Source organism: Haemaphysalis longicornis, unplaced genomic scaffold (assembly GCF_048455015.1).
Source record: "Haemaphysalis longicornis isolate Haplotype H1 unplaced genomic scaffold, Haemaphysalis longicornis Haplotype H1 scaffold_308, whole genome shotgun sequence".
In the NCBI taxonomy this organism is placed as follows: Eukaryota; Metazoa; Arthropoda; class Arachnida; order Ixodida; family Ixodidae; genus Haemaphysalis; species Haemaphysalis longicornis.
Genome location: NW_027526339.1, coordinates 231828 through 256029, shown reverse-complemented (window position 1 = coordinate 256029; position 24202 = coordinate 231828). Strand labels below are relative to the sequence as shown.

General features: G+C 46.2%; 1 protein-coding gene across 1 annotated transcript; it reads right to left on the bottom strand.

Annotated features, from left to right (window-relative positions):
* Window positions 1-11920: 11920 nt before the first annotated feature.
* LOC144177779 (uncharacterized) lies at window positions 11921-22849 on the bottom strand. Its single transcript, XM_077705350.1, has 3 exons — window positions 22768-22849; window positions 20608-20634; window positions 11921-13070 (listed from the first exon to the last, which is right to left on the bottom strand). The coding sequence occupies exons 1-3, from the start codon at window positions 22841-22843 to the stop codon at window positions 12862-12864; spliced, it is 312 nt and encodes a 103-aa protein (XP_077561476.1). The 5' UTR covers window positions 22844-22849; the 3' UTR covers window positions 11921-12861.
* Between the last annotated feature and the right edge of the window lie 1353 nt (window positions 22850-24202).

Sequence of the window (24202 nt, the reverse complement as noted above, 5' to 3'; positions counted from 1 at the left end):
GAATATATTGAAAATGTATTTCTTCCCGCCAAACGATCATGGTTTAAATGCACTGTAAATATTATAAAAATACACTTACCTAACTACATTTAGAGCAGCACTCTGAGTATACTTTAAAAGTGTGCTGAAGCATGGAAATATACTCCGAATATATTCGAAATACATTTCAAATGCCTTTTACGTTTGTCGAACGAACATGGTAGAAATACACTCTTAATGCATGAAAAATACTTATAGAAAATATATTTTAAATGTATTCATAACGCTTTGCCGAAATACATTTCGAGTACACTACAGGCGCTGCTTCAGTTGCTGAATTGTAAGATTCACGTAAAGCATATCTGAAGTGCCGGATAAAATACATCTCAAATGAATAAACGTACTGAGAATTTCTCCGCGATGTTTACTTATAATAAAAGAAACTGAGGGAGATACTCTCACTTACTGCGCTGCCTAAAGCAGACATAACTCTGCGTATTAGAGAGAAACTCGGCGTACAAATATGTAAGCGGCGGTGTTCCAACGCAATCGGCAAAGAAAAAACATTGAATTCAACGAGTATATATATGTACGAAAACACTTGCACTTTGCCAGCGTTGTTACGACGGTATCGCTGTGGAGGCTTGGAAAATTTTCTTTTTCTGAAAAATATTCGCCTTAGATGGACAACCGTGGCTATGCTTGGGAGGGCGAGCAGCTCGGAGCCTCTCACTGCCGCTCACTACCTCCTCCTCTGTGCCCGGCACCTGCGGCGCGAGCTGAGCGGCGCACCCCGCCTTCACGTTTTGTCTGCCTTCGCTGCGTTTCTTTTGCCTGTCCTGTTTCGGACTCCTCAACGCGCGGTCGTCGGGTGGACGCAGTCTCTACTTGGACGGCGCGTTGCAGCGGCGTTGGCCGTCTAGCCAAGGTAAGCACGATATACCGGCTATTTGCGCGTACGGTGTCGCACTACAATTAATTGATGTATGTTTGCCTTGCAATCGAAGAGTGCTAATGCCCTTTATAAAATCCGCACGTGGTTGTTAAGCTTACCTCCACCTGCGAGCAAGATTTCCTACCGTAACTACGCCGTGCAAGGGAATGTACTCACAAATCAACGACAGCAAGAAGACGTAAAAAAATGGATTTTAGTGCTTTCCTTTTTGCGCCTAATTTTTAGCTCGGGCCCTGCTGAGTGGACGGGGGACTGTTGCTACGAGTTTCCTTGTAGATCGAGTACTCATTGAGGACTAACACTTGCATTAAACACATAACCGCCAGGAACGTTTTTAGCACAGCCTGTTCACAGAAAGTCCGCCGTCCATGTTTACGCGCTTGAGAAATTTGCGAAGTGTATCCAGGGACGCAGCTTTCTTTTGTTTTCTGTTCGCAGCAGCCGCTCACAGCTGCGCATGTTCACAGCAGCCGCCGTACGGGGAAGAAAGCCAGTTTGTGGCATACATTCATCCGACTAATGCGCGTGGCCGGGCCATACGGCAGGAATCCGAGCAGCCTTCGCGATTTTTGTCGGTCGCATGTCGCCATTCTGTCAACTAAAGCCATGAAAGAGCTTATGCCGTCTGTTTCGAAGTGACCGAAAGTGTTAAAAGCGACCCACGTAATCTTTGGTGCATGTGGCAGTAGCGAAGGCGCTTCATGCCCAGGGACTACAAATTATTTGTCCATCTAAGACAAACTGTATGAGAGTAGCCGCTAAGTTACAATCAGTTTCTGTTCCTACCGCCACCCAGAACCAAGAACCAGCAAAGGAAGGAAGGAGAAGGAATGCGGGTGGGGAGGGGTACTTCGAGGCAGGCAACCAGTTCCCTGCGCGAGACCCCTCGGTTCCCGGAACGGGTCCCCCGGGCGGGTTCGTCTCTTTTTGTTCCTTGGATTGCTCCCCCCAAAACTTCGCGAAACTTCAGGACGTTGGCCCCTTCCTCTTTTGTGTTTCCTTGCAACTTTTTCCCTCCTTGCTGTATTCATTTCATAGCGCATTCACGAACACGTGTGCGCGTTCCGAGAGGCCCTTAGGCCGCTCGTGGTCGAGTGACAGACACGCGGAACCCGACGCGCTAACGCTGGACCACGCCACCGGAGAATTTCAGAAATGTGCCCAAAGGCACCGAAAACAGCATGGGCAGCTTGGCGGTTGTGTGTGTTTAGAAGCCTCAATTTCCCATTTGCGTCTAAAGGGTGTACTTAAACGAGTTTCTTTTAGGTGTCACGAGTATATATGAAGCAAATATTTTTACTTGATGGTCCCTGAAGCTAACAGGTGTTTACCTTTTTTTGTATGTTAAAGACGCGAGCATTTACAATTATTTTCCGCGTTGCTCCCTAATTAAATGATGACGTTGTCTGTGTACAGCAAAAAGTATAAAATTACCTGCCGGTGATGTGCGGCGGAGAGCAAAAAAATTACATGTGTGTGCAAGCACAAATACCCGTTTTCTGGCGTTGCTTGTTTTAATTGCTTCGGTTAGGTGCCTACGATATAAGAGCTTGTTATTTTAAGGACAGCGTGAAATTTTTCTTGCTTTTTGAAATAACCTTACTTTGCCATTCCTTTGAAAGCATTGTTGAGTGCACACGCCAATCTAATGACATTTATGTAAGCTTTCTACTGCAATCCTGCCCATGCATTTTTAAATTGTTTCGCTGCGCACTATTTTTTTTAGAACGTAATCTCCGAAGAAGGTGACGCCGAAATATGGAACACATAACAATAATTGTAGTTAATAAGATTACTGCCTATCTTATTTTATTAGCGTCCTGGGAGGTCACAGACCAGTTTTGTCCAAGTTAGTTGGAAAACTAGAATTGCCACCGTTTCAAGTTCACTCAAGCGCCTAAGAAAGAGAAGTAGTAGCATAACTCTAAGAACTCTGTTGCATGTTTGGTAACGTTGTTATCTTAGCTCTGTTTTTTTTTCCTAATTTTCGCTAATTTTTATCCCTAGACAATTTCCAAACATAAGCCGCCCCCCCCCCCCCCCCCCGCCACCATTCTTTCTTAAAAATGGTATTGAAGATCCGATGCCGCATGACAATATCAACTATGCTTACCATTACATAAATTGTCTTACGTCCTTCAAAGGGGCATTGTTTTCACGGCGGGGTTTTTTTTTTTTTTTTTCTCACGGGGAAACTAAAAAATCCTTGCTCGCGAGGGACGTTGGCACGGCTAGAGAAAAGGCCTGATTGATTTGACATTTATTTGCCTCTAAAAAAAGTGTTTCACTAATATTTTCCCATTTTCTTTTCACTGCAGCTGCTGGTGAAATTTCCCGCGTGGAGAATCCGAAGTACGAAGACTCTGATGCACAACGCTTCATCTGCGCTGGCTACCGAGGTGGCTGAAAGGCATTCATTCCTGCCGCTTAGTAATGGCGAAATTGGCCACTCGGCTGAGGTGTACAATAAAAAACTTTCAAACTGCCAATTTGTGCGCATACATGCTGTTCTTTTCAGTCATTTGCTGGCCCGCATTCCGAGCGTGGCCGGTTTACATTTTCACAATGGAGCATATTTTTAGCCTAGTGCCTATTAAACTTATTGAAACCACAATATGAGAGTTTCTAGTTGAACGTTAACAATTCCACCTAAGACATATTGCCATGGTATCTCTCAATGTATTTAGGTTTTATTTAGTATACACTAGTAACACATTTTGAGTATATTTGAAGCAGTATTTTCTGTGCATTTAAAATGCATTACTAATACATTTTGCACGTATTTAAAATTAAATTTTCTGAGCATTTTTAAGGCATTTAAAATGCATTAAATATATATTTTTCATGCACTGCTTACGTATTTTTGAGGTACATTTTAAATACATTGTAAATGTATTCGAAATGCAGTTGGAATGCGGACAAAATAATGCAGAATAAATACAAAGTTAATATATGCATTAAATGCATTCAAAATACATTAAAAATACGGCATCTTTTCGCTAAGGGAGTTAATTTAGCGGTGCGGTGGGAGAGGACGTCTCGAACGTAATTTTATCATGGGAACAGGTTAAGCGCCCGACACAACCGGAAGAAGGAAAACAGACAGGAAAGGGGCGTCCCTTTCCTGTCTGTTGTCTTTCCTCCAACTGGGCCTGGTGCTTAAACTGTTCCCATGATGAAGTACCAACTACCTCTCATCGACGCATTCATTCGTAATTTTAGGCCCGCTCTACTACCAGACGGGCGGCTAGATTGTGCAGGATGGCCTCATTACGAACCTACAATGGCTCGGATGTGGAGGTGTGAGCATTCCTAGCCATATGGTGCTTAAAGCAAAGCATCACGTTTTTGGTGGATGTTTTCGAGCGGAAGCCGATATTTGTATGAGGGAATAGTTGCCATATGCAGTTGTTCAACCGACCCCAGCCCTGCGTATTCAAAATATTTAACCACACACCAGGTGAGCGATATTCCAAGCTGTCGAAAATTGTCCCAGTTAACAACCTTTAGCTTCCGGCCTTGAGCTCGGGTGGGACAGGAGATAAACTTGGTAGTTGAAAATATAATAACTGCCTAGGATTTCATAAGCAGTCATCGACGTAGCCTTCCAGGCCTCGCATTCATGTGAGGCCTGGAGTAGTATCATGGGTAACACTATATCCGGTCGTGTGCGATAAGTCGGATGAGTGAAGAGCGTTAGAACAGGTTGCTGCGAATCTTCCCATGGTATCCTGGCATTTTTAATGTTCTTGCGCTAACTTCGTGCGTGCCGTGATGTGGCGAATCCCAATCCTCGCCGATCACCGGGGGAAGGTATTTGGGAGCGATATCCCGTAGTTTTTGAATCAGCATAAAAAACTATGATATTTGCTGGGGCTGGTGTAAATATTTAGTGTGAAGAAGCTGCTGCCCCTCGTTTGCGATCCGAGATAATTTCGAAAGAATGCTGGACCACAGTGATACCAGTAAAGTGCTGAATGGCCGGAATGTTACGTAAGATGACTGTGCGAACAAGTGTTTAATTTGTTCTTGGAAGCTGTGCACTTACTGGTAGCCAGATATCTTAGCGAGGGCTCCTGATTCTTGACGAGCAATGATGTCTGGCTCATCAAGTGCTAGAGTGCTGAGGCACTGTCGATGGTTGCCTCATTTGCGGCGAAACCAACGGAAGTTCTATAGCCATATGCAGTACTGCTTATGTGTTTTGGTTCTGGCCGCTGGGAGAACCTACTTACTTAGCTCCTTCGCCAGAAGAGGGCTTGGTGTAAGGTTTTATTTATTGAGAGCCCCTCCTTGGAATTGTCTGTAGAGTGTGTGCGAGATCTTCATAGTCAGCATCTTGAAATTGAGTTGAGGGTGGCATGTTGCTTGGCCCAGTGCATCCGCTAGGTTAGCGATCATGCTTTCCAAATTGACGAAGCGGTTCTCTAGTCTGCTTTCCAAGTCAGTAAGGTCCTGTTGTGAAACGCAAGTATTAATTAGATACTGTCCCAGCTCGGCGTCTGGAGGGTAGGCGGTATTTTACCAATCATATACAATCGACGCGGCGATGGGCCTTGCGGGTTTCGGCATCGGTACCTAGGACGTACCGGAAGGTGAGGGCGACGTTCCCACTCCGGATAGGGTGCGAAATTTTGTTGAATGTTCTCTGCTACGAGCTGTCTGTTTTCCTCCATAACGACTTCGAGCATTTGCTTAATGCGTGTTATTTCTTCCTTAAGGGACGAAGGACAGGTGATTCTGGTGTGTGTCTCGTGTGTCGTCTGTGAGGCTGTGGCAGCTCAGCTAACCTTGTTTGGTGGTGCGATGCATCCGACCCGCGTCCGGGCCGGGACGTGAAGAGGAACGGTTGCGGCGACCACCTTTCGAAGGTACTTGCAGCGGGAGCAGGCACGTCTTTATGAGGAAGTGTCTGTTATCTTTTCACCGCCTTCCCGGTCAGAGAAAGTGGAAAGAAGCTGGGATGGTGGCGGCAGCCCTCTGCATCATCACGCACGCGGTGTTTAGCAGGGTAGCTTTGTTGGAGTCTAATGTCATGATTGTTTCGCTGGTGTCGCTGAGACCGGGTTCATTGGTGCTGCTTAAGCAGAAAAGAGGTCCTTGTGCTGTTTTCGGCCCTTTTATCCCCTTTGGCGTGCCCTTGCCCACAGATGACACTTTTCTGCTCACACTCGTGGTTTTCAGATGGGTTTGGGAGATCACATGATTTAGAGTTAGATTGATTGGGATGTGGGCAAACGTTGGTGTGGTGGCCCACACCACCGCACGCCTCAAAAACTTCATGTGTCTTCATATGAAAGAAGCAGCAATATTCCGTTCGACTGTAGTACACGAAGAAGGGAGCTCGATCCCTTTCAAGAATGACAACGAAGTAAGTCTTGCCCATTCGGCGGGCCTGGAGAATGGTAGCGTTTTTCTTGTAGATCAAGCTGCAGGTAATATATTCGCCATATCGTAAGCGGGCATGTTGCGAATATCCCCTTTGGTCGTTTCCTCAGGGGGTAGCCGTGTACGTGGTGGCTGCAGAGCTTTGGTCACCGAACCAAAGTTCCCGCACTCTGCTATACTTTCCGCCCGTTCTACAGTAGGCGAGCTTATGTCAATGATGTTCTGTTGAGCATTGGAGCGGGGAATGTCTTCCACGGCTTGCGTTGGTAAAATGGCTGTAGCGCATGATACGCTGTCTCGGAGTTGAGCATCCCTCACCTCGGCTATATTGATGCCATCAAAACGTCGAATGACGGTTTTGATGTCCTCATTGGGTAGGCGAGGTCAACGCGGTTTATTCCGTCCTCGTTGCTTATCTCGAGCTTGGCGTGTTTGCGTGCCGTCAATCGTGATCGTTCTGGCGGGTGAGGAAGTCTTGGTTAGGCCTAACCGTTGAAGGGCACGACCACTACGGTGGCGATGACATGTGAGCCCCCAGCGTCGTATTGATATTCTTCCGGTGGCAGGATTTCACCTTCAACGGTTGCGACGTCCGTAGCCGTATCCGAAGCGTTGATACGGGCGTACTGTGGTGAATCCGTCGCTTTCGTACCCTCCGCGGTGACGTGTGTCGCCATCCGGCGTGGCGGCGAAGCAGGATCTGAGCGCCATTGCACTCAGCATTAACTCAGTTCGTGCGTGGCAGGAGGAGGTCAATGAAGGTTGGGGACCGACTAGGCAGCCAGCTTTCATGAGTGGGGCCTCTCCATGTCCGGGAAGACTTCCGGGAGATGTTGAGATAGGTAGGAACCAGTGAGTCTGAGGATTTTTTGCGGAGCCCATGCTGCTGCTGTTTCAGTTGGCTTGTCTTGGATCCGGCATGCAACAGTAAACATGCCGGTACTGCAAGGAGTTCTGAGCTGTGTTACCTTACAGCGACCTCATGATTGGCAGGTAACACGTCACCTAGGGCTATATATGCATGTTTGTGCAAGCTTTGTGATGCGTAAACCACTTTATGAACAGCGCTTTCTTTCTTACCGGGCCTTATAGCAATCAACAACATATTGCAATAAACTTTTTCTCGAGGGAACGCATTCCAGAACTTCGCGTAGCGACATGACTGCAGAAATCAAGGAATTAAAATACCGGTTTACATACTTCGTCGAACTTGTGGTAGCACCCGAGAGAGATAGATAGATAGAGAGAGAGCGACACCAAGACATAGAAGAAGAAAAGGGTCTTTATTATAGCAAAACACAGGTATGCCAGCATGTTGTCGCGTACATGCTACTCTGCGGGTATGGGGTGGTGGGAATAAAGGCACTAAGGAAGTAATGCTGGAGAGAAAGAAAAAAAGTAGGAATTAAATTAAGAGAAATAAAGCACCAATCCACCCTGTTAAGGTGGTTGAAAAGCTAAGCTGTAAACGACACCCACAACATTTACCCATGCGACGTCGCTTGAATTCACACAGGTGGCTCAACAGAGTGAAACGAGGGACAGTTAAAAGCACTCAACCACACCCTTTATTACTTCGAAGAGATATTCTTTGCTAAGGTTAAACAAATGCATGATTCATGAACAGTGGTTGGTTGAGTTGTATTGGTGAAGCACATCACTGGAAACTTTTTAAAAATAAAATTGAAGAAAGCTCTAATTCGGCGTTGGACGATCTCACCTCTCCTACGTCTCTTCCGCCGATCTCATCGCCAACGTCGGTGGCGGAAGACACAGAGGAAGGAAGAGATACCCTGACACCAGGTTTGAGCTTCCTTTATTTTGTATAACTCCTAGCGCATGCGCAAGGCGCGCGTGCTCTAGGCATGCGCGCCGTTGTAGGAATGCACATACGCATGCATACACATGATTTAGCTTAAGGTTACGCTTTGACGAGTGAGACATCAGCAGGCATGTCCGCAGTATTGACGTACAATGTATTTTGTTGCTTGGCACGTTCTTCAGATCAACGCAAGGGCTACCTACCACTAATGCTCTCATGGTCCATAGACATAACCTCAGAAGGTGTATTGGCCTACGCTTACACCCGGGATTTGTCGTCCTAGGTATGAGCGTTATTAGCAGCACCTACCCTCCAGTGGCGAATGGACAACGGTTGCGTTCAGTTTCTTATACACTTCGCGTGAATTCCCAAACGCACGTTGGGTGACGTACCCAACGAGCAGCACATTCTTGGTAACGTTTATTGGCCGAAGCCTTTCCCGCTATGTTTCGTTTTCTTCCGGTCCAAACACCAGCACACTACAAATAGCAGTACAAATCATTTATTGCGAACTCCGTGGAAAAGCACATTGTATGGATTGGAGGAGGAGATGAAACCCCAGCGGTTTCCGTCGGTGCCTTTGTTCCTAATGGGAACGCGTCAAGCTGGTCTGGCTGTCGACAAGCTTCATCTGAGGCAACTTTGGACACACGCGCTACAGTTACTTCAATGCAGTACACATCGTATTTGGATATAGGGCTGGGCACGGATGCCTCCAAAGTCGCGTCCGAACATTTCTATATGTGCCACACTGACCACAGGTGATTGTTACTATCGCTACTCTAACACACTAAAGCTGCGCACACCCCACAGCTTCGCCTGAGATGCACTTTTTCAGGAGAGGGGCGGCGACTGAATTTTTATTACACTTCTTTTGGCTAACTCAATGCAAGATTTCGCAGTTTGGTAACATTTCTGGTAGGGCCTGGAGCGTCCGGGAGTAAAGACCACCACCGAAGTGCCTAGCGTCGACACAAGGATGCTTCCCCAGTGGAAGGATACAGGGAGAAAATAATTTTTTGGAAACTGTTACATCCGACCAACGCCGAGTCACCACCTTAAGAGAGGGACGCAGACGCCACCTTGTACCCACAAAAAAGAGCCCTTATTATTGCCACACATCATTTATCACCACGCTGTTACAAATAATGACTCTGGAAACTGGTAACGTTAACAGTGTGTGCAACCTGTGGCACAAACATGAACTAAATACACATCACAACAAAAACCATGAGCAGTTCAGACTTCCCGACCACAGGTCGCCTCCATGGACTACTGAACTCTGCGGTAGTGCATTTTTGATGTACCGCACTAGAACTACCTGTTCCTCAAAAGAGGGAAATGGATGAGAAGCAGATGGAGCAGGCAGCTCCATAACACAAAGATGAAAATCCGCATATCAGTACACGCTGGGGAATTGATAAATTCGCAGCACAACTGAGTCCGGAAAACTTGTCTCTCGCTCCACGTGGACAAAAGAGGACACCCAACACCTCCAAGACACTGGGACAGCTGAGATTCGTGATAGCTTCGTCAAAAACCAGAGGCGAGGGGACAGGCCTGCATCCATTTCTCAGGACGCGCTCAGGCGTAATAAAAAAATTGCAAGCCAAATATCTGCCATCATCATCCTGACTGCCTATGATGAACTACACTAGCAAATGTCATACGCATCACCACACCGGGACGAGCCGAGATGACCAAAGAGGCTTTGGCTTCACTTCACCGCGTACATGAGCATCTGCTTAAAGTGCGGCACTCGCCCAGGGGAAATAAGTACAACGGCAGTGCGTTTAATGCGAATGCCAGGCAAGGCACCGGGCACTCGGAACATCCGCCCCCTACCTCTGACTTCATGGGTGTCGAAAACCTCGCGAGGAATATCACTTTAACGAGGTTGCTGCAGTACCTAAATAGCACTAGACAACAGTCATCTAAGATCCTTGGCTTTAGGCCGTATCTTCAAAACAATAGGTTGCAGCTAAAGAAAGATAATTATGACGTGCGCTGACAGCCACACGAAAAAGTCACACTTGCTGTCTACTTGAAGAGATCCTTTGAAAATATCACCATCATGCCAATCTCAACAGTCCAGGCTTTGAATACCGAGCAGACAACCACGTCTGGGGTTACTTAAGAGGACGGAAAGCCATTCCAAACATGGGTGACATAGTTTCTGACCCCATGGATATGGGGGACGTGGTACGCCACAAGTACTGACTGCCCTCCCGCCATAGTCGTCGTTGATCCACCGGTTAACTAGGGGCCATACCAGATCTGCACCATGTCCTGTATGTTGACTACAAAAGGTTGCCGACCGCAAGGGCTCTGTGGGAGAATTACAGGAGGGCTTCCAATTTGCGGCTGCAGACGCAATGAGTATGCCAAGAGCTGTGACCTCCGTTGGTGCAAAAAACAAAGCATCCCATATTGCGTAAACAAACCAGAAGGAAAACATTCTTTAAACATCGAGATTCTAATAGACGGCGTCACCATGAGGCCATCCACCACATCAACGCTCTAGGCATGTTCTTATGTGGGGGCTGGAGAAGCACGGTATATTTTAGCCGACCCAGCTGCAGCTTATCAAGCTACCCATAGACTAACAAAGTGCCGAAAAATGCTGGGGCATGAAGAGGTAGCCACACTTTGGCTCGGCCAGGCTTTTGTGATACTGGTCGCGTTTTCCTCCTCTTTCTTATATAATTTTCGCGCTATTTTTGAAGATATCCTGTTAAATCCCGCCTCTATTATAGTCTCCCGTACACTACCTTTGGCAAAAGTGAAAACACCCAAAAGGATGCTTTATTCAGCAAGGCATACAAGAAGGCCCCTGGGCTTCCCTAAGCACCTGGAATGAACAACGCCCAAAACTGGGTATTCGCACCACAATGGCTGATGTTGCCGAGGCTCATCTCTCGAACCAACGCCAAATGTTAGGGTTGACTTTCGCTGGGAAAAGCCTTTTGACAGGCTACAAATGACGTCTCCCTAACAAACACAATACAGGAGTGCTCATTGTAGGACTTATACCATGGAACATGCACCCAGTCCACCATGCATGAAAAACAGAGGCAAGGGTGCGCGCCCTCGCAAGAGACAACGGCAATTGGGGTCCGGTAGTCTATGCTGTGGCGGTATACCGCCAGAAGGGTAGCCATGGGGACCGTCGTCACAACCGCAACTTTCAACTTAATCAACATTGCCTCGCCTAGTATGACCATTGCCCAAGCATAAGCGGACATACCCCGCAGACAGAAAAGATAAAATTATATAAAATTATAAGGTATTTGCAACGGGAATGTCGGCACCACCTTCACGTAAAAATATCTAGGCATGACCTGAACAGCCTCTTTCGACGTCTACTCAACAGACAGGGCAATAACACCGCCCTTAATGCAGCCCGAAGGCTGACCTGGCTGAGAACCACAAGGGATGGAGTTTGCGTTCTCACTGCTGAACGACGAAGAAAAAATCTATTAATAGACTGTATACAGGGTTTACCCCTCGGGCAACACATCTCTACCAAAAGCTCACGAGTCCTTAATTATGCGGTTGCGAACGAATACTACACCCTAACCCAGTAAATCCGCACTTAACACATCAGACCCCGTACTCCCCTGCATCAATTATGTAGCGAAAAGTTTACCATGCACCAAATTTTGTACTAGTGTAAAAAACAATCTAGACAAAATTCTCCATTGAATCCATGGGGAGCGTTCCATCCATTTCCAGTCTGGACAACAATCTTGGGTTGGTTAAAAGGGCTGTAGCAGCTAGCGACAACACGAGGCTTCTAAAATGAGAACACCCGTATGATAAGTTTACTCCTAATAAAGGCAGTAACGACATCATTTCATTTGAGTCGAGAAGCGAGATAATGACCAATCTCTTTGAAGAGTGCAGTTGTGCGCCAGGAACGCCCGCATCACATGTCGTCATATTTGATTGTTTTTCGATTTGTAAACGAGAATTAGCCTTAAATATTTGTACGTCCCAGTGGGACGAAACAGCAAAAAATTACGAGTAAACATCAAGCACATGTGAGAAAACAGGTATTCTCTGGAGACGTTATGTCGGAGTCACCATCACAAACGCATGTTTTGCTTAAAGGGACCCTGCAACACTTTCTATGAAATCTTAAATGCTTGCAGAATGCAGTCACCCAACACACCCAGTACTTAGATTAAGGGGTCACAAATAAACTCAGCCAAAAATAACTGCTCAATACCGAACACATAACTTGGAAACTCGCTCAAGAGATTTCTCTCTCTTTCCCGGTCTCGACTTTCTTCGACCGCTCGAATTCCGTCACTAAGGCCATGTAGCGGCTGTTGGCCGGTTTACCTTCAGTTGCAGCAATGAATGCTTTCCGATGGCAACTTTAAAAATAAAGCCACAAAAACAAAGCGGAAACAGAAAACGTATCTGGTGCGATGAGCAAATCACGCAGTGCCGCTTCGTGTTGGCGATAAGTATAGCTTTCGCAGTGCTTCCAGGTGCGAAGCAAAGAGTGAAAGCATTTATCGAAGGTGTGCAGGGTCCCTTGAAGGACTCCTTGAGTCACAGAAATAAATAGGCTTTAAACACCGCTATCAGACATATGTGCATGGGCTATTAACTTTAAAGTAATTTATAAATATCTAAGCCGGAAGCGGAAAATTTTCAGCGGGTTCACACAAAATCGGATGTTGTTTTTTCCCCGAACCAAAAAGGTTCACGCAGGCCGGGTGACGTTTGTTCCCTCTGTCAACTCCGAGTGCCCACGGGAGTGACTGCCGGGGGCCATCTTGTGCGGCGCTCTGAGCTTCAGCGGGGGAGTAGGGCCAGGATCGAAGTACTCTTCCATTGTCGACGACGGCACATCCGGAGTGCTGATTTCGGCTTCAGTGGGGACCTCAGTGCTCCTTAAGGTGGTGCCGACGCCTTAAAAGCATGCGTGAGAGTTTTGGCAGTCAGACTCGCATGATCGGGCACCACGAAATGCTCGGCTGAATACACATTGGCAGCTTTAAATTAACACTGACGCATACACACTACGAAACTGTCGCCAGTGGGCTGGGCGTTAATGCTCCAGAGCCAGAAATCAGCGTGACCCAATGTGTCAAGTTGGTGTATGACGATGTTAAAGCAAACAATAGAATCTGCTTAGGGACAACAACACAAATACACACCTTTCGCTAAAGTCCCAGAGCAGGTTTATTTTTAAAGCGCAGCTTTCGATAGCACACTGACTGCGTATCTGGTGTCGAAAACGCATTGTAGAAAAGCCAAATTTCTCTTACGATGATGATTGTAGCCGAAGTGAAAGAAAAAAAATTGGACGCGTATCTGCTCCTTTCGTTGCAAATGTCGTCAAAAGACGATAGTCTTTATCGACTTTTGCCAAGTAAATGCCTCCCTTCGCTTTCCCGCTCACCTCTCATGTTGTTCCTGTTGCGTTGCGCTCCTCCCAAGGTAAAGACGCCAAAGGTTTGCTTAAATCGTTTTAAATTTCCCGCGTTCCACTGCTCCAAACCGGGTGTCTCGATGCTAACGCTGCCGTAGGGCGAAGACGCGTGTGAATCGAGGCGCCCTACTTAAACGTTTATAGAACCGCGTTCCCCTAGTCCACGTGCGTTCCAAGCAGAACGTGGAACCTATCTAGTGGAACCTTTCGTAACTCTTGCCACTTGATTTCTTCAAATGCCGCCAGAAGCTATATGGCGCGGGCGACAGCAGGTGACGGCGGAGTGGTATTTTTTTCTTCAGTTGATGAGGTATTTAACCTCGCCAAAATCAAATATGTACGATTTTTTATAAAGGAACGCTGCAAATATCACTTCTGTATTAATTTGTTGTCTTATATATGCGTAATGTCTTGTTGTTCTTCAACAATGTTGACAAGTATGAACATTACACCGGACTCAGACGGGCACATTTAGCTGTGACTATATAAGACTATTGCGCAGGCAATGTTTTACTTTGGCCGGGTGGCTGAATCGAGTCACAGGCAGACAGACGGACTGACAGACAGACAGACATACAGACAGACCAAAATTTCTGGGTTTAAGTAGCCCAAGAAAGACTATCGTGGTTAAAAAAAACGCTTCCCGTGGTCGGAATCAAACCGGGGTCCCTGAAGTTCTGAAGCCGACGTCTATCCGATTGCGCCATTCCCATCATGCACGGCAGAATGAGTTTTTTGTTCGCAGAGGGGTGCATGGACGGGGAAAGTTAGAAAAATCATGCAATCCTCCGCGTACGGTGATGATTCTTGAACGCCATGCTTTGCAAAAGTCCGAATGCGTGCGAGTAAAACTAATAACTCAAGGAGTGAAAGTTTGGACCGTCTGCGAAACTATAAACTCAGCCAATCAAAGAATACCTCCCAAGAAAGCTTCGCGTTCAACTATCGTCGTCGTAAGAATCGTGTGCGTGATATTTTTACTTTCATCGCATACCGGAGCTCGTCATTTCCAAAATTCGCATATTCAGTCGCGTTGGTCTTTTCGGAGCGCTTTTATGAAGCCCAGCCGCGGCCATTTCTTAGTGGAGATTCAAAATAAAAAACAAAACGTCCTACCTAGAAACTGTATTGCGGTCAACGAGGAGTAGATACGTAGCGGAAAGTGTTCCTGGTTTTTAACTTTTCTTTTCGGCATGACTCCTCTAACACTGCGTGTTACTGGGAGAACGACGGATCATTTTCGGGTTTGTTACTTGTGCTACTCCGATGATGACGTCACTTTTTTTAACAAACACCATCCAGGCGTTTTGGGTGTATACGTGAAATATATTCGTCCTTACGTAACGCGAAAGACAAAACGCAACACACGGGAAAAAATTTCGTCATTATACAGTGGAACCCCGCTGTTACGTTCCCGGGTGCTGCGTTTTCCTGGCTGTTACGTTGTTTTTGGCCGGTCCCGGCATAACCCCCATTGAATCCAATGTATTGAGAACCCCGCCGTTACGTCGCAAGTGTAGAGAGAGAGAGAAACAACTTTATTTTTTTTTTCCAGAAAGCCAGAAGGGGAAGGAGGGGGATTTCCCTGCCCTTCTTTTCAGTCGTCGGCCAGGAGTCCTTGACCCCTGGCGGTTTCTTCAGCTTCTTGGATCAGTAGTTGCTGTAGTAGTTCTTCGGAGCTGAGCAGCGCCGTCTCCCATTGCTCCTCATTAAAGATGTTTATTCTTTGTGTGTGTTTTTGCTTTTCTCTGCATGCCCATATTATGTGTTGGAGGTCTGCCCTTTGGCCGCATGCTTTGCAAAGGTCGCTGACTGTCCCGGGGTAGTAGTAGCTATACAGAAGTGGGTTGGGGAAAGTTCCTGTCTGTATTTGTCGCCAGGCGATGGCCTGGGATCTATTCAGATTGCCGTGTGCCTCTGGGTACTTTTTCCTGTTGCATCTGTAGTGGTACAAGATTTCTCTATATGTTGTGAGTGGGTCTCTGTCATCCGCTGTTTCATCTGGCAGTGTGTCCGCAGGGGGTTGGGGGGCTCGGTAGACTAGATCTCGAGCAGCCTCATGTGCGACTTCATTGCCAGGATTTCCGGAGTGCGCTGGAGTCCATATTAGTGCGGTTTTGGCTTCAGGGTCTCGTTTTATGTCTTTAATAATACTGTATGCTGTTGTCGAGATGTAGCCTCGTGAGAAGTTTAGGATTGCTGTCTTCGAATCACTAATTATTCTTTTTGCCTTTCCGGTAGCCATGGCGAGGGCTATTGCCGCCTCCTCTCCGATCTGCGGGTATTTGGTCATAACCGTGCAGGCTGTCACAATAGATCCCGCATTGTCCACGACTACACATAGCATAGATTTTCTTTTAGGTCCTTTTTGTAAGGCCGTATCTGTGTATAGGGTACCTTCTAGTTCACCATATTTCTTGTGGAGAGCCTTCGCTCTCTCCTGTCTTCTTTCTTGGTTGTAATTTGGATGCATGTTCCTTGGTATGCTGGTTATGATGAACGTTTCTCTGATTCTTGTGTCCATTTCTTGTTTGGGTCCCTCCTGCTGTGTTCTGGTTCTGATATTTAGTTTGTCTAGGATGTATCTGCCTGTTTTGCTTCTTGAGAGTCTCTCGTGCTGTGCTAGTTGTTGGGCTTCGATTATCTCATCCAGCGTATTGTGTAGTCCAAGGGCCTCCAGCTTCTCATTTGAGGTGCTGATCGGTATTCCTATGGCCCTTTTGTACGCTCTTTTAATCAGGCTGTTTAGCTTGGTCTTTTCTTCTGTTTTCAATTTCAGGAAGGGAGTCGTGTACGCAATTCTTGATATTATATATGCTTGTATGAGTCTTATTATATTGCTTTCTTTGAGGCCGTGGTGTCGATTGGTTACCCTGGATATGAGCCTGATGGTCTGGTTTACGTTTCTCTCCAGGACGTTGACCACCTCGGTGTTTGAGCCGTTTTCTTGTATTCTGAGGCCTAATATTTTGATAGCGTTCACCGTCGGAATGGGTCTGTTTTGTAGGGTGGGACCGTTCCCGCGTGTTACGTTGCGAATTGGCGGTCGGAGCTGGCCATGGAGAGCGGCCATGTTGGCTTTTTCCGCTGCTTGGCCTGGCTTGGCTATAGGCTTAGCCGCAAATGTCGCCGGGGACTTGTTTTCGGTTGTCACCTGCCTGTTTTCTTGGCTTAGACTCATTGTCATCGTCATTGTTGTCATCGTCATCGTCAATCGCCATCGCCATCGCCAACCAGTGCAACTCGTGTGCTTTTTGCGAACTTCTCGCATATGTTTTTCTTTGTGTACCTGTCGCGCCGGCCGTGGAAGCGTGCGTCTGCCAAGTGCTTCCTTTTACTCGTTTAACACAGGATGGCATCAAGAAAGCGGAAAGCGCTTTCGCTTTCTGGATTTATTGAGGATACTGGATTGAGATACTGGTTTGAGGATACCGGCACTGGATTTATTAAGAAGGTACGCGCGGAGTGACGATGCCGAGACCCACATGGCGCTGCAGGTGCTTGAGAAGCGCCTTGTGCTGCTCGGACGTGACAAAATACGCCAAGCAACGCTGCACGATTTTTTCGAGCGCCGGTAATGAAATAAAATTCTGCACACGCTTATTTCTTTCATTTTCCCGTTTCTCGGCTCTGGCGTTTCCTGGTTGGTACGTTTTTTTTTTTTTTTTCCGCGGTCCCGTGAAAAACGTATCAGCGGGGTTCTACTCTAATACTGTGAGTACACTACGTTGGCTACGTAGATGTGGGACTGATACTACCAGCACTGCATACGAAGCGATATGAAGGGTCCAGTCAACATGAATAGTTGTTTTTGCGTGCATTATCGCGCAAGTCTGATGAGAGAAATTAGCAATAACTTTATATGCTATTCGCACTTTCCAGCAACGGTGGCGCCGCCGCGCGCCTTTTTTCCGAAGCTGTATGTAGATGATCGGCGTCCCGGGCGAAGGCAGCCGGAGCGTTCGGAAACGTGGCGATTGAGAACGCAAAACCAAAAAGCAATCGAATGTGCTGTGTACCGCAGTATAGAAATCACTCAGTGCCGGGAAAAGCCAGCGTTCATACCTTTCCTAGAGATAAAAAAGCCAGAAAGATTTGGATAACTATGCTCCGCAGTGGAAAAGGTGTCAGCAACACAATGGGGTTTGCAGTAGTCACTTCACGAAAGCTGACTTCCTCTGGAGCAATATCCATAAGTTTAGTTCGCTCTCTCGTTATTGGTGGTGTGTTTTTCGTGCAAGTTGAGTGTGTCGTTTATTAATAGATGGTTTGCAGCCGCTGAAACCACGGTTGATGAAAGGCGCCGTGCCTCCACATAACATTCTTGTGCGCACGCACGAGAAGAAAGTGAAGCCAAGAACCAACAGGAGAACGTCATCGTTCTTTTATTAACGTTCTGGTTTCTTTTAATAAATGCTGCATTCCAGTTGCATTTTGTGCTTTGTTGGTTTGTTTGTGCTTCGTACTCTTTCTAGCATTATGTGTGATTACTTTTTTGAACTTGCTGCTTTTTTTTTCTTTCTCAACCCCCCCCCCCCCCCCCCCCTTTGGAATGGGTGATGTATGTATTTGTAATAAAGAAATAAACTTGTTATTGCGGCATCGTCTTTTTCGACAGCGCGCAGAAAGCACAGCACAGCTGATGCAACAGGCCCTGCCGCAGAGGTATCAGCGTTTGATATTTAGTTTCGGTATTTTTATTATTATCTGTAACCTGCATGAACGCTGTTGGAAAAACACCCCACAAAATTATAATTTACTCGCATTATTCGCACTTAATCCGACACAATTTCGCAAGTAGCAATAACAAAACGCTGTGCTCAGTTGCGTCTACCGAGCTCTGCTTGACGCCTGCTAAATATTACTAAAGTGTGCTTAAACCATTTTACGAGCATGGATAGAAGTGTAACATCCTTTATAGAAGCTGCAGTGCCAACAAACATTCACGCAGTGCGGTTGGCTGGTGACGCCATTCGGTTGCAGGTAATTCATCGATGCATGTCATCGGTGGCCTCCCTGATGCCGCAAAACACTGTGTGACTGGCGTTATAAACTGCTTCGCCTTTGACAAAGCACCTTCGTAGTCTCATCGGCACGGGAAAAGATGGTCTGAAAAGACACTAATGGGCCCGGATCGGCTTTTTCCACCAGACGCGCGCGCTTACGCGACGACCCGATCATCTTCCCGTCCTCCATTTTGGATACCCCGTCGCGCCACCTATATTCGCTGGAAAGTGCGAATAGTTGCTATATCCAAAGCTTTGGGCCATGAGCACGTACGAAAAATTTCCTCCAGGAGCAAGATATTCACCGTCACGTATACCTTAACCAGCTTCTGGGTTAAGCTGGTTAAGCTGGTTAACCAAAACTAAGGCCCTGTTGTAAACCCTTCAAGGAAAACGCAGAAAACTTCGCCCAGGCTATGTTCTTTGAGCAGGCAACACGGCCAACGCCGAAGCTGCATAATTCCGTTATAGGCAGAAAGGGCATTTAAAACTATAGATGTCGGATATCCGGGCTCAAAATAACAAAGATTGATTGATTGTGGAGTTTAACGCACCGAAGCTCCATCTGGGATATGAGGCGCACCCTAGTGGAGAGCTACGGATTAATTTTGACCACCTGGAGATATTTGACGTGGCCCAGAATCTCCACACACGGACGTTTCTTGCTTTTCGCGTCCATCAGAAAAGCGGCCGCCTCACGGAAGGAGTCCAACCAGCGTCCTTGGACTCAGCAGCACAACGCCTTAGCCACTTAACCACCTTAGCAGCTGGGTACCCTGCGGCTGTTCTTGTTTCTGTAGCTGAGGGTTCTCTCAAGAACTTAAACGTTGAAAAGTGCCTGTCGGAGAATACAGAAAAGAAAAAAGTAGCCGTAATTCCGTACTTGCACAACACATCGCACCGTCTCAAGAAGATAGCCGGTCGGATAAATGTGAGAGTGGTACTATCTGCTCCTAACAAAATGAATCGACTGTGCAGTATGACTAACCCGTACCGCAAAGGGCCGGTGTTGTGTGGAAAACAGCATCGCACGCCCTTTGTGGAATGCGCGGTGGGAGTTGTGTACGAGGTGCCGCTGTCATGCGGGAGACAGTATATCGGCCAGACCGGACGTTGCCTTAACGATAGTTTAAGGGAGCATAGATTAAATGTTAGCAACCACCGGGATGGCCATCTGTCGGTTCATTGTCATGACTGCGGCTGCGTGCCACTGTTCGAATCTTGCGTTGTCCGAGCCAGGCATAGGGAACAGCTTGTACGCGAGATTATGGAGGCAGAAATGATTCTTAGGGCTGGCTCCACGTGTGTGAGCGTGGCGTCTCTAAATCTGTCTGATAAGGAGTCAGAATTCCTTGGCAAGGCTGCAACTCGTGGGCGTTAGAGGGGAGGGGGATGCGATAAGTGGGGGGGGTATATATTTGTACGTGACTTCCAAATAAAGTTAGTTGAAAGTGCGCTCCGTGTTGTTGTCTCTCCTCTTCTCTGTCCTTGTTTTTATGCGCTATGAATTTTTCGTCAAAGCATCACCAACTAGCCCAGAAATCCGTACTCGTGGCCTTAGCCACTAAGCCACCATGGCGGGTTCAAAATAACAGAGGGGCCATTAGGCCTGTAGCGCAGAAACTGCTCGGGTCTGGGCTATCTAAAATTGAAGTGTCTGAAGTCGGAATACAAGTAAGAAAAGATTACTAGAATCAAATGAATAAAACATCAGAATATTAAACGTTTAACTGCTAAATGGGGCTTACAGAAAGATGCCTATTGCAGGACGCAACAAAGTAATTTTTGCGCTTCTCCTGTCGCAGCAAAAGTACAATGTAATATTTCATGAGTAATCATAGCTTTTCCAATGATTCGGACCAACAACGGCAACAAGAGGGACAGTGCTTAAGAAAGAGGGCGGAAAAAATGACAAGAACGGCAAAAGGTACACTAAAGCAGCAAGATTCATAAATTGTTGACCCACAGTAATCGACTGCTGGCTTATAATATGGCATATGTTACTCACCTGCAGCTACAACATCTCTGTCGACACCTGCAATGTAAATCAGAGGCTAGTGTCAGTGAGGTAAAGAAAGAAGGCAGAAATTATCCCTGCATTCCTCCCAAACAACCAGGAATCCATACTGAACGCCTAAGGACCTCGAAGTAGTAGTCTCTAAGTGACCCCTGAAATTACTGATCACCCCCTTTCGCATACTATTTAGAAGTTGTTCACCAATGGACGTGTGAATGAACCGGCAGGAATGACGTGCAACGGGTTAGCATAATTTTTATTCTACCGGCAAAACAACTAAAGGAATTTTTTGTTCTTTTCTGGACATTGGCAACCCGTCAAAAAAATATTCGCTCTATTAAACATAACGCGGAAATTATACTGCCTGGGCCAGAGATTTTATTCTCAATTAAAACAACAATATATGTAGTCCATTTTCTTCCCTCGCGCCCTAAGATACAGCTCATACCTCCCGTGCCTATAGGATGTGTTGGCATTTAAGACCCAACTGGGTTTTTAGCGGGCAACCACGGAGCACTAGGGATTGATTCAAAATTCCCGCGAATGTTTAGTGTGCGACCAATTTTCCATCCACAGGGGTTCTCGTCTTTAGTCTCACAAAGGAAAAGGACCCGCACAACTGTGTATAAAACGTGTGACATTGAACGTAGTAAGAAGTCACTGGCCGAAAGAGGCGGTAAAACGTAAAGTGAGTTTAGGGCTGTCAAGAACTCCCGCCGGTCTTTGTAGAAGACTTCAGCCGCTAAGGGAAAGACTGAAGCAGCGCCCACATTATATCTTGATTTCTCTGCACGTGCGCGTGCGTGCATCAATACCTTCAGAACGAATTTCACCAATAACACATAGCTGATTCAGCTGGAGGCTTAATTGAGGACCTCAGTATTCAGGAGCGAGAAATGGTACTCCTCAACTCAGCAAGTCTGTCGAAATGTATTGCACTTAGTCTATAAGCATGACCACCAGCCCCTGCAAGTCGAAGCTTGTTGGCACCAGCAGTTTTTTCTCGACAGCAGGCAATCAATCAACTTCTTTTGTAACACATGCGGCGTAGTGCCTTAAAGCAAAGCAGTCATGTAAGTATTTTTTCAAAGACCACATTTAACGCAGGCCGTGTGAACTTCTCCTGAACAGCATCCATAACGTGTCCGAAATGCAGAGGGAAGTAAAGACAAAGAACACACATTTTACAAGTTTGAAAATTTGCCGTTTCATCAATCGCTCAGGGCACGCTCACACAAATTACATGTGATGTTATGGAATATGTGCGTTAGAATTTTTTTGTCAACAGCCGTTACTGAAGCACGCACTTCACACTGTGCTTTCACGTCAGCCATAACGTGCCCCACACTGCCAGGCAATTTTTACCCTCCGCCCTTTGTTCCTTCAACAGCAAAAGTAAACATTGAACGCGCTTCGAAATAGGTGCGCTAACGTGGAATTAGTAATTTTCTTGTGAACAGCCAAATGATTCAAGAGGTCTGTATACTTCACCGCACACCAGCCCCCAATTCTCTACAAAAGGAAACTGGGTGCGCATATATTTTGAGATATGGGTACAATCGTTCCTATTGTTTCTGGTCACACTCGAAGCAATAGGCTGCTTAATGAAAGTATCTGCTCCGTGTACATGGACACATAGCTCACATAAGCGTGCGTGCATAACCAAGGACGTCTAAAGGCTTTGCGCCAGACGCTAGCAATTCCATCTTGCTTGCTTGCTAGCTCGCATAAGGGGCCCAATATTGCATTTTATGAGCTCCAGGGTCCTATCGCAGAAAGTATCATTGACCTTTTTCCAAACAGTACTATGGCTGTGTATAAACTGTTTCCGAATAGTAGTGCGTAAAGGTTTCACGCCATGCCGTTTATAGCCAGAAGATTCAGTGACTGAGCGTTAAAGGCACTTTGTTGCAGCCAGTCGCGGTGCCCCATTTCACCAATATTACCGGCAAAGCCGTCGATCATTTCCTTAAAGCAATGTTACTGCCATTGCAGATATTTTTAAAAACCCGGATCGAAGTGCAACGTAATAATTCGCATGGTACTTGGTAGATCTGCGAGCGAACCATAACGACGCCTTAGCAGAGCATTGTGACTCGGATCGCAAAAATATACCCGCAAACACAATGCGTGGACGTCTTTCCCACTTACGTGTGAGGAGGAAAAGAGCCACAGCAACCACCATTAACAACGTCACCACGGTGAAGCAAGACAAGACGAACCTCATGGGGATTTGCCTGCGAGGGTGCAGGGGGAGGAAATCAGGTGCCGTTCCCGATTTATCACAGAGCTTGATACGCCACACTTCACCTCACTCAGATATGCTTGTTTCCATACGCTGAGCTAGTAAAGGATGACATGTTCAAACTAGCAGGCCTATTGCGGCGTAAGAACCGAAGATACCAAGTTTAAACTTCATGTTCTCACTCATTATTCTCCAGTTTAACCTATAGGCACTAACATAGACGTTCGTTGTTAAAATAAGGCTAACAAGACTGTAGGACCCCTCAAAGCTAATCGAATACCGACTTGACCTTGACTGCTTCTAGTATGTTTTAATTATTTTTGCCAGTATCAACATCAAACAGTCTGGGTAATACCGTTACTATATACTGCAAATGTTTGCTACCTTTTTAAAACTGCCTGGATGCAAACTGCGCATAACAGAGATGTAAAGTTTTGTTAATAAAGAAAAGCGGTGAGGCATAACCAAAGAAGTTTTTGTGTACAACGTAAGCGTCTTTTACCAAGGATCCTCATAGTGCCAAGCATACCTCGGCAAATTTGGCACGGCTCACTCTAACTCACTCGCAATTTTTTTTTGGGGATGACCACTCACTCAAACTCAGACTCAATGCTGATCAGCAGACCTGCGCTCACTTAAACTCAAACTCACAGTTACCGCAAAACTCAGAACTCACTCGGACTCAAAACTCAAAATGTACTCAAACTCAAAATGTACTCAGTACTCAAAATGTACTCAAAACTCAAAATGTACCAAAACTCAAAATGTACTCAGTACTCAAATTGTACTCAAACTCAAAATGTACTCAAAATTCAAAATGTACTCAAACTCAAAATGCACTCAGTACTCAAAATGTACTCAAACTCAAAAGGTACTCAAAACTCAAAATGTACTCAAACTCAAATGTACTCAGTACTCAAAATGTACTCAAAACTCAAAATGTACTCAGTACTAAAATGTACTCAAAACTCAAAATGTGCTCAAACTCAAAATGTACTCAAAACTCAAAATGGACTCAGAACTCACTCGGTCTCAGGCGTACTCAAACTCAGTCGGGCTCAAACTCACTCAAGCTCAAACTCAACATGCTACACTAACCTCGCCCTCACTCAAACTCAAACTCACGAGTGAGTTTGAGTCTAAATGAGTATGAGTGCGCGGACTCATGACTCCGCCGACCTCTGGTGCCAAGTGCACGGGTACGCTGTACGCTGTACTGGTACGTCAAGTGCATAAATTTAGTACGCTTATCTTAATTATTAACTCCCGTCAGTATTCATACCTGTACCATACTCTAAATATTTCTGGTGTTCGTTTGTCGAACGTGTAAACGCATATCGA

Bases quoted from the DNA above. Each gene is read 5' to 3' on its own strand.
- LOC144177779 (XM_077705350.1), bottom strand. From the start codon at position 22,843: ATGAGGTTCGTCTTGTCTTGCTTCACCGTGGTGACGTTGTTAATGGTG. The intron at 20,635-22,767 runs GTAAGTGGGAAA...TTTACATTGCAG, and splicing joins GGCTCTTTTCCTCCTCACAC to GTGTCGACAGAGATGTTGTA. The intron at 13,071-20,607 runs GTGAGTAACATA...CATGCTTTTAAG, and splicing joins CAGAGATGTTGTAGCTGCAG to GCGTCGGCACCACCTTAAGG.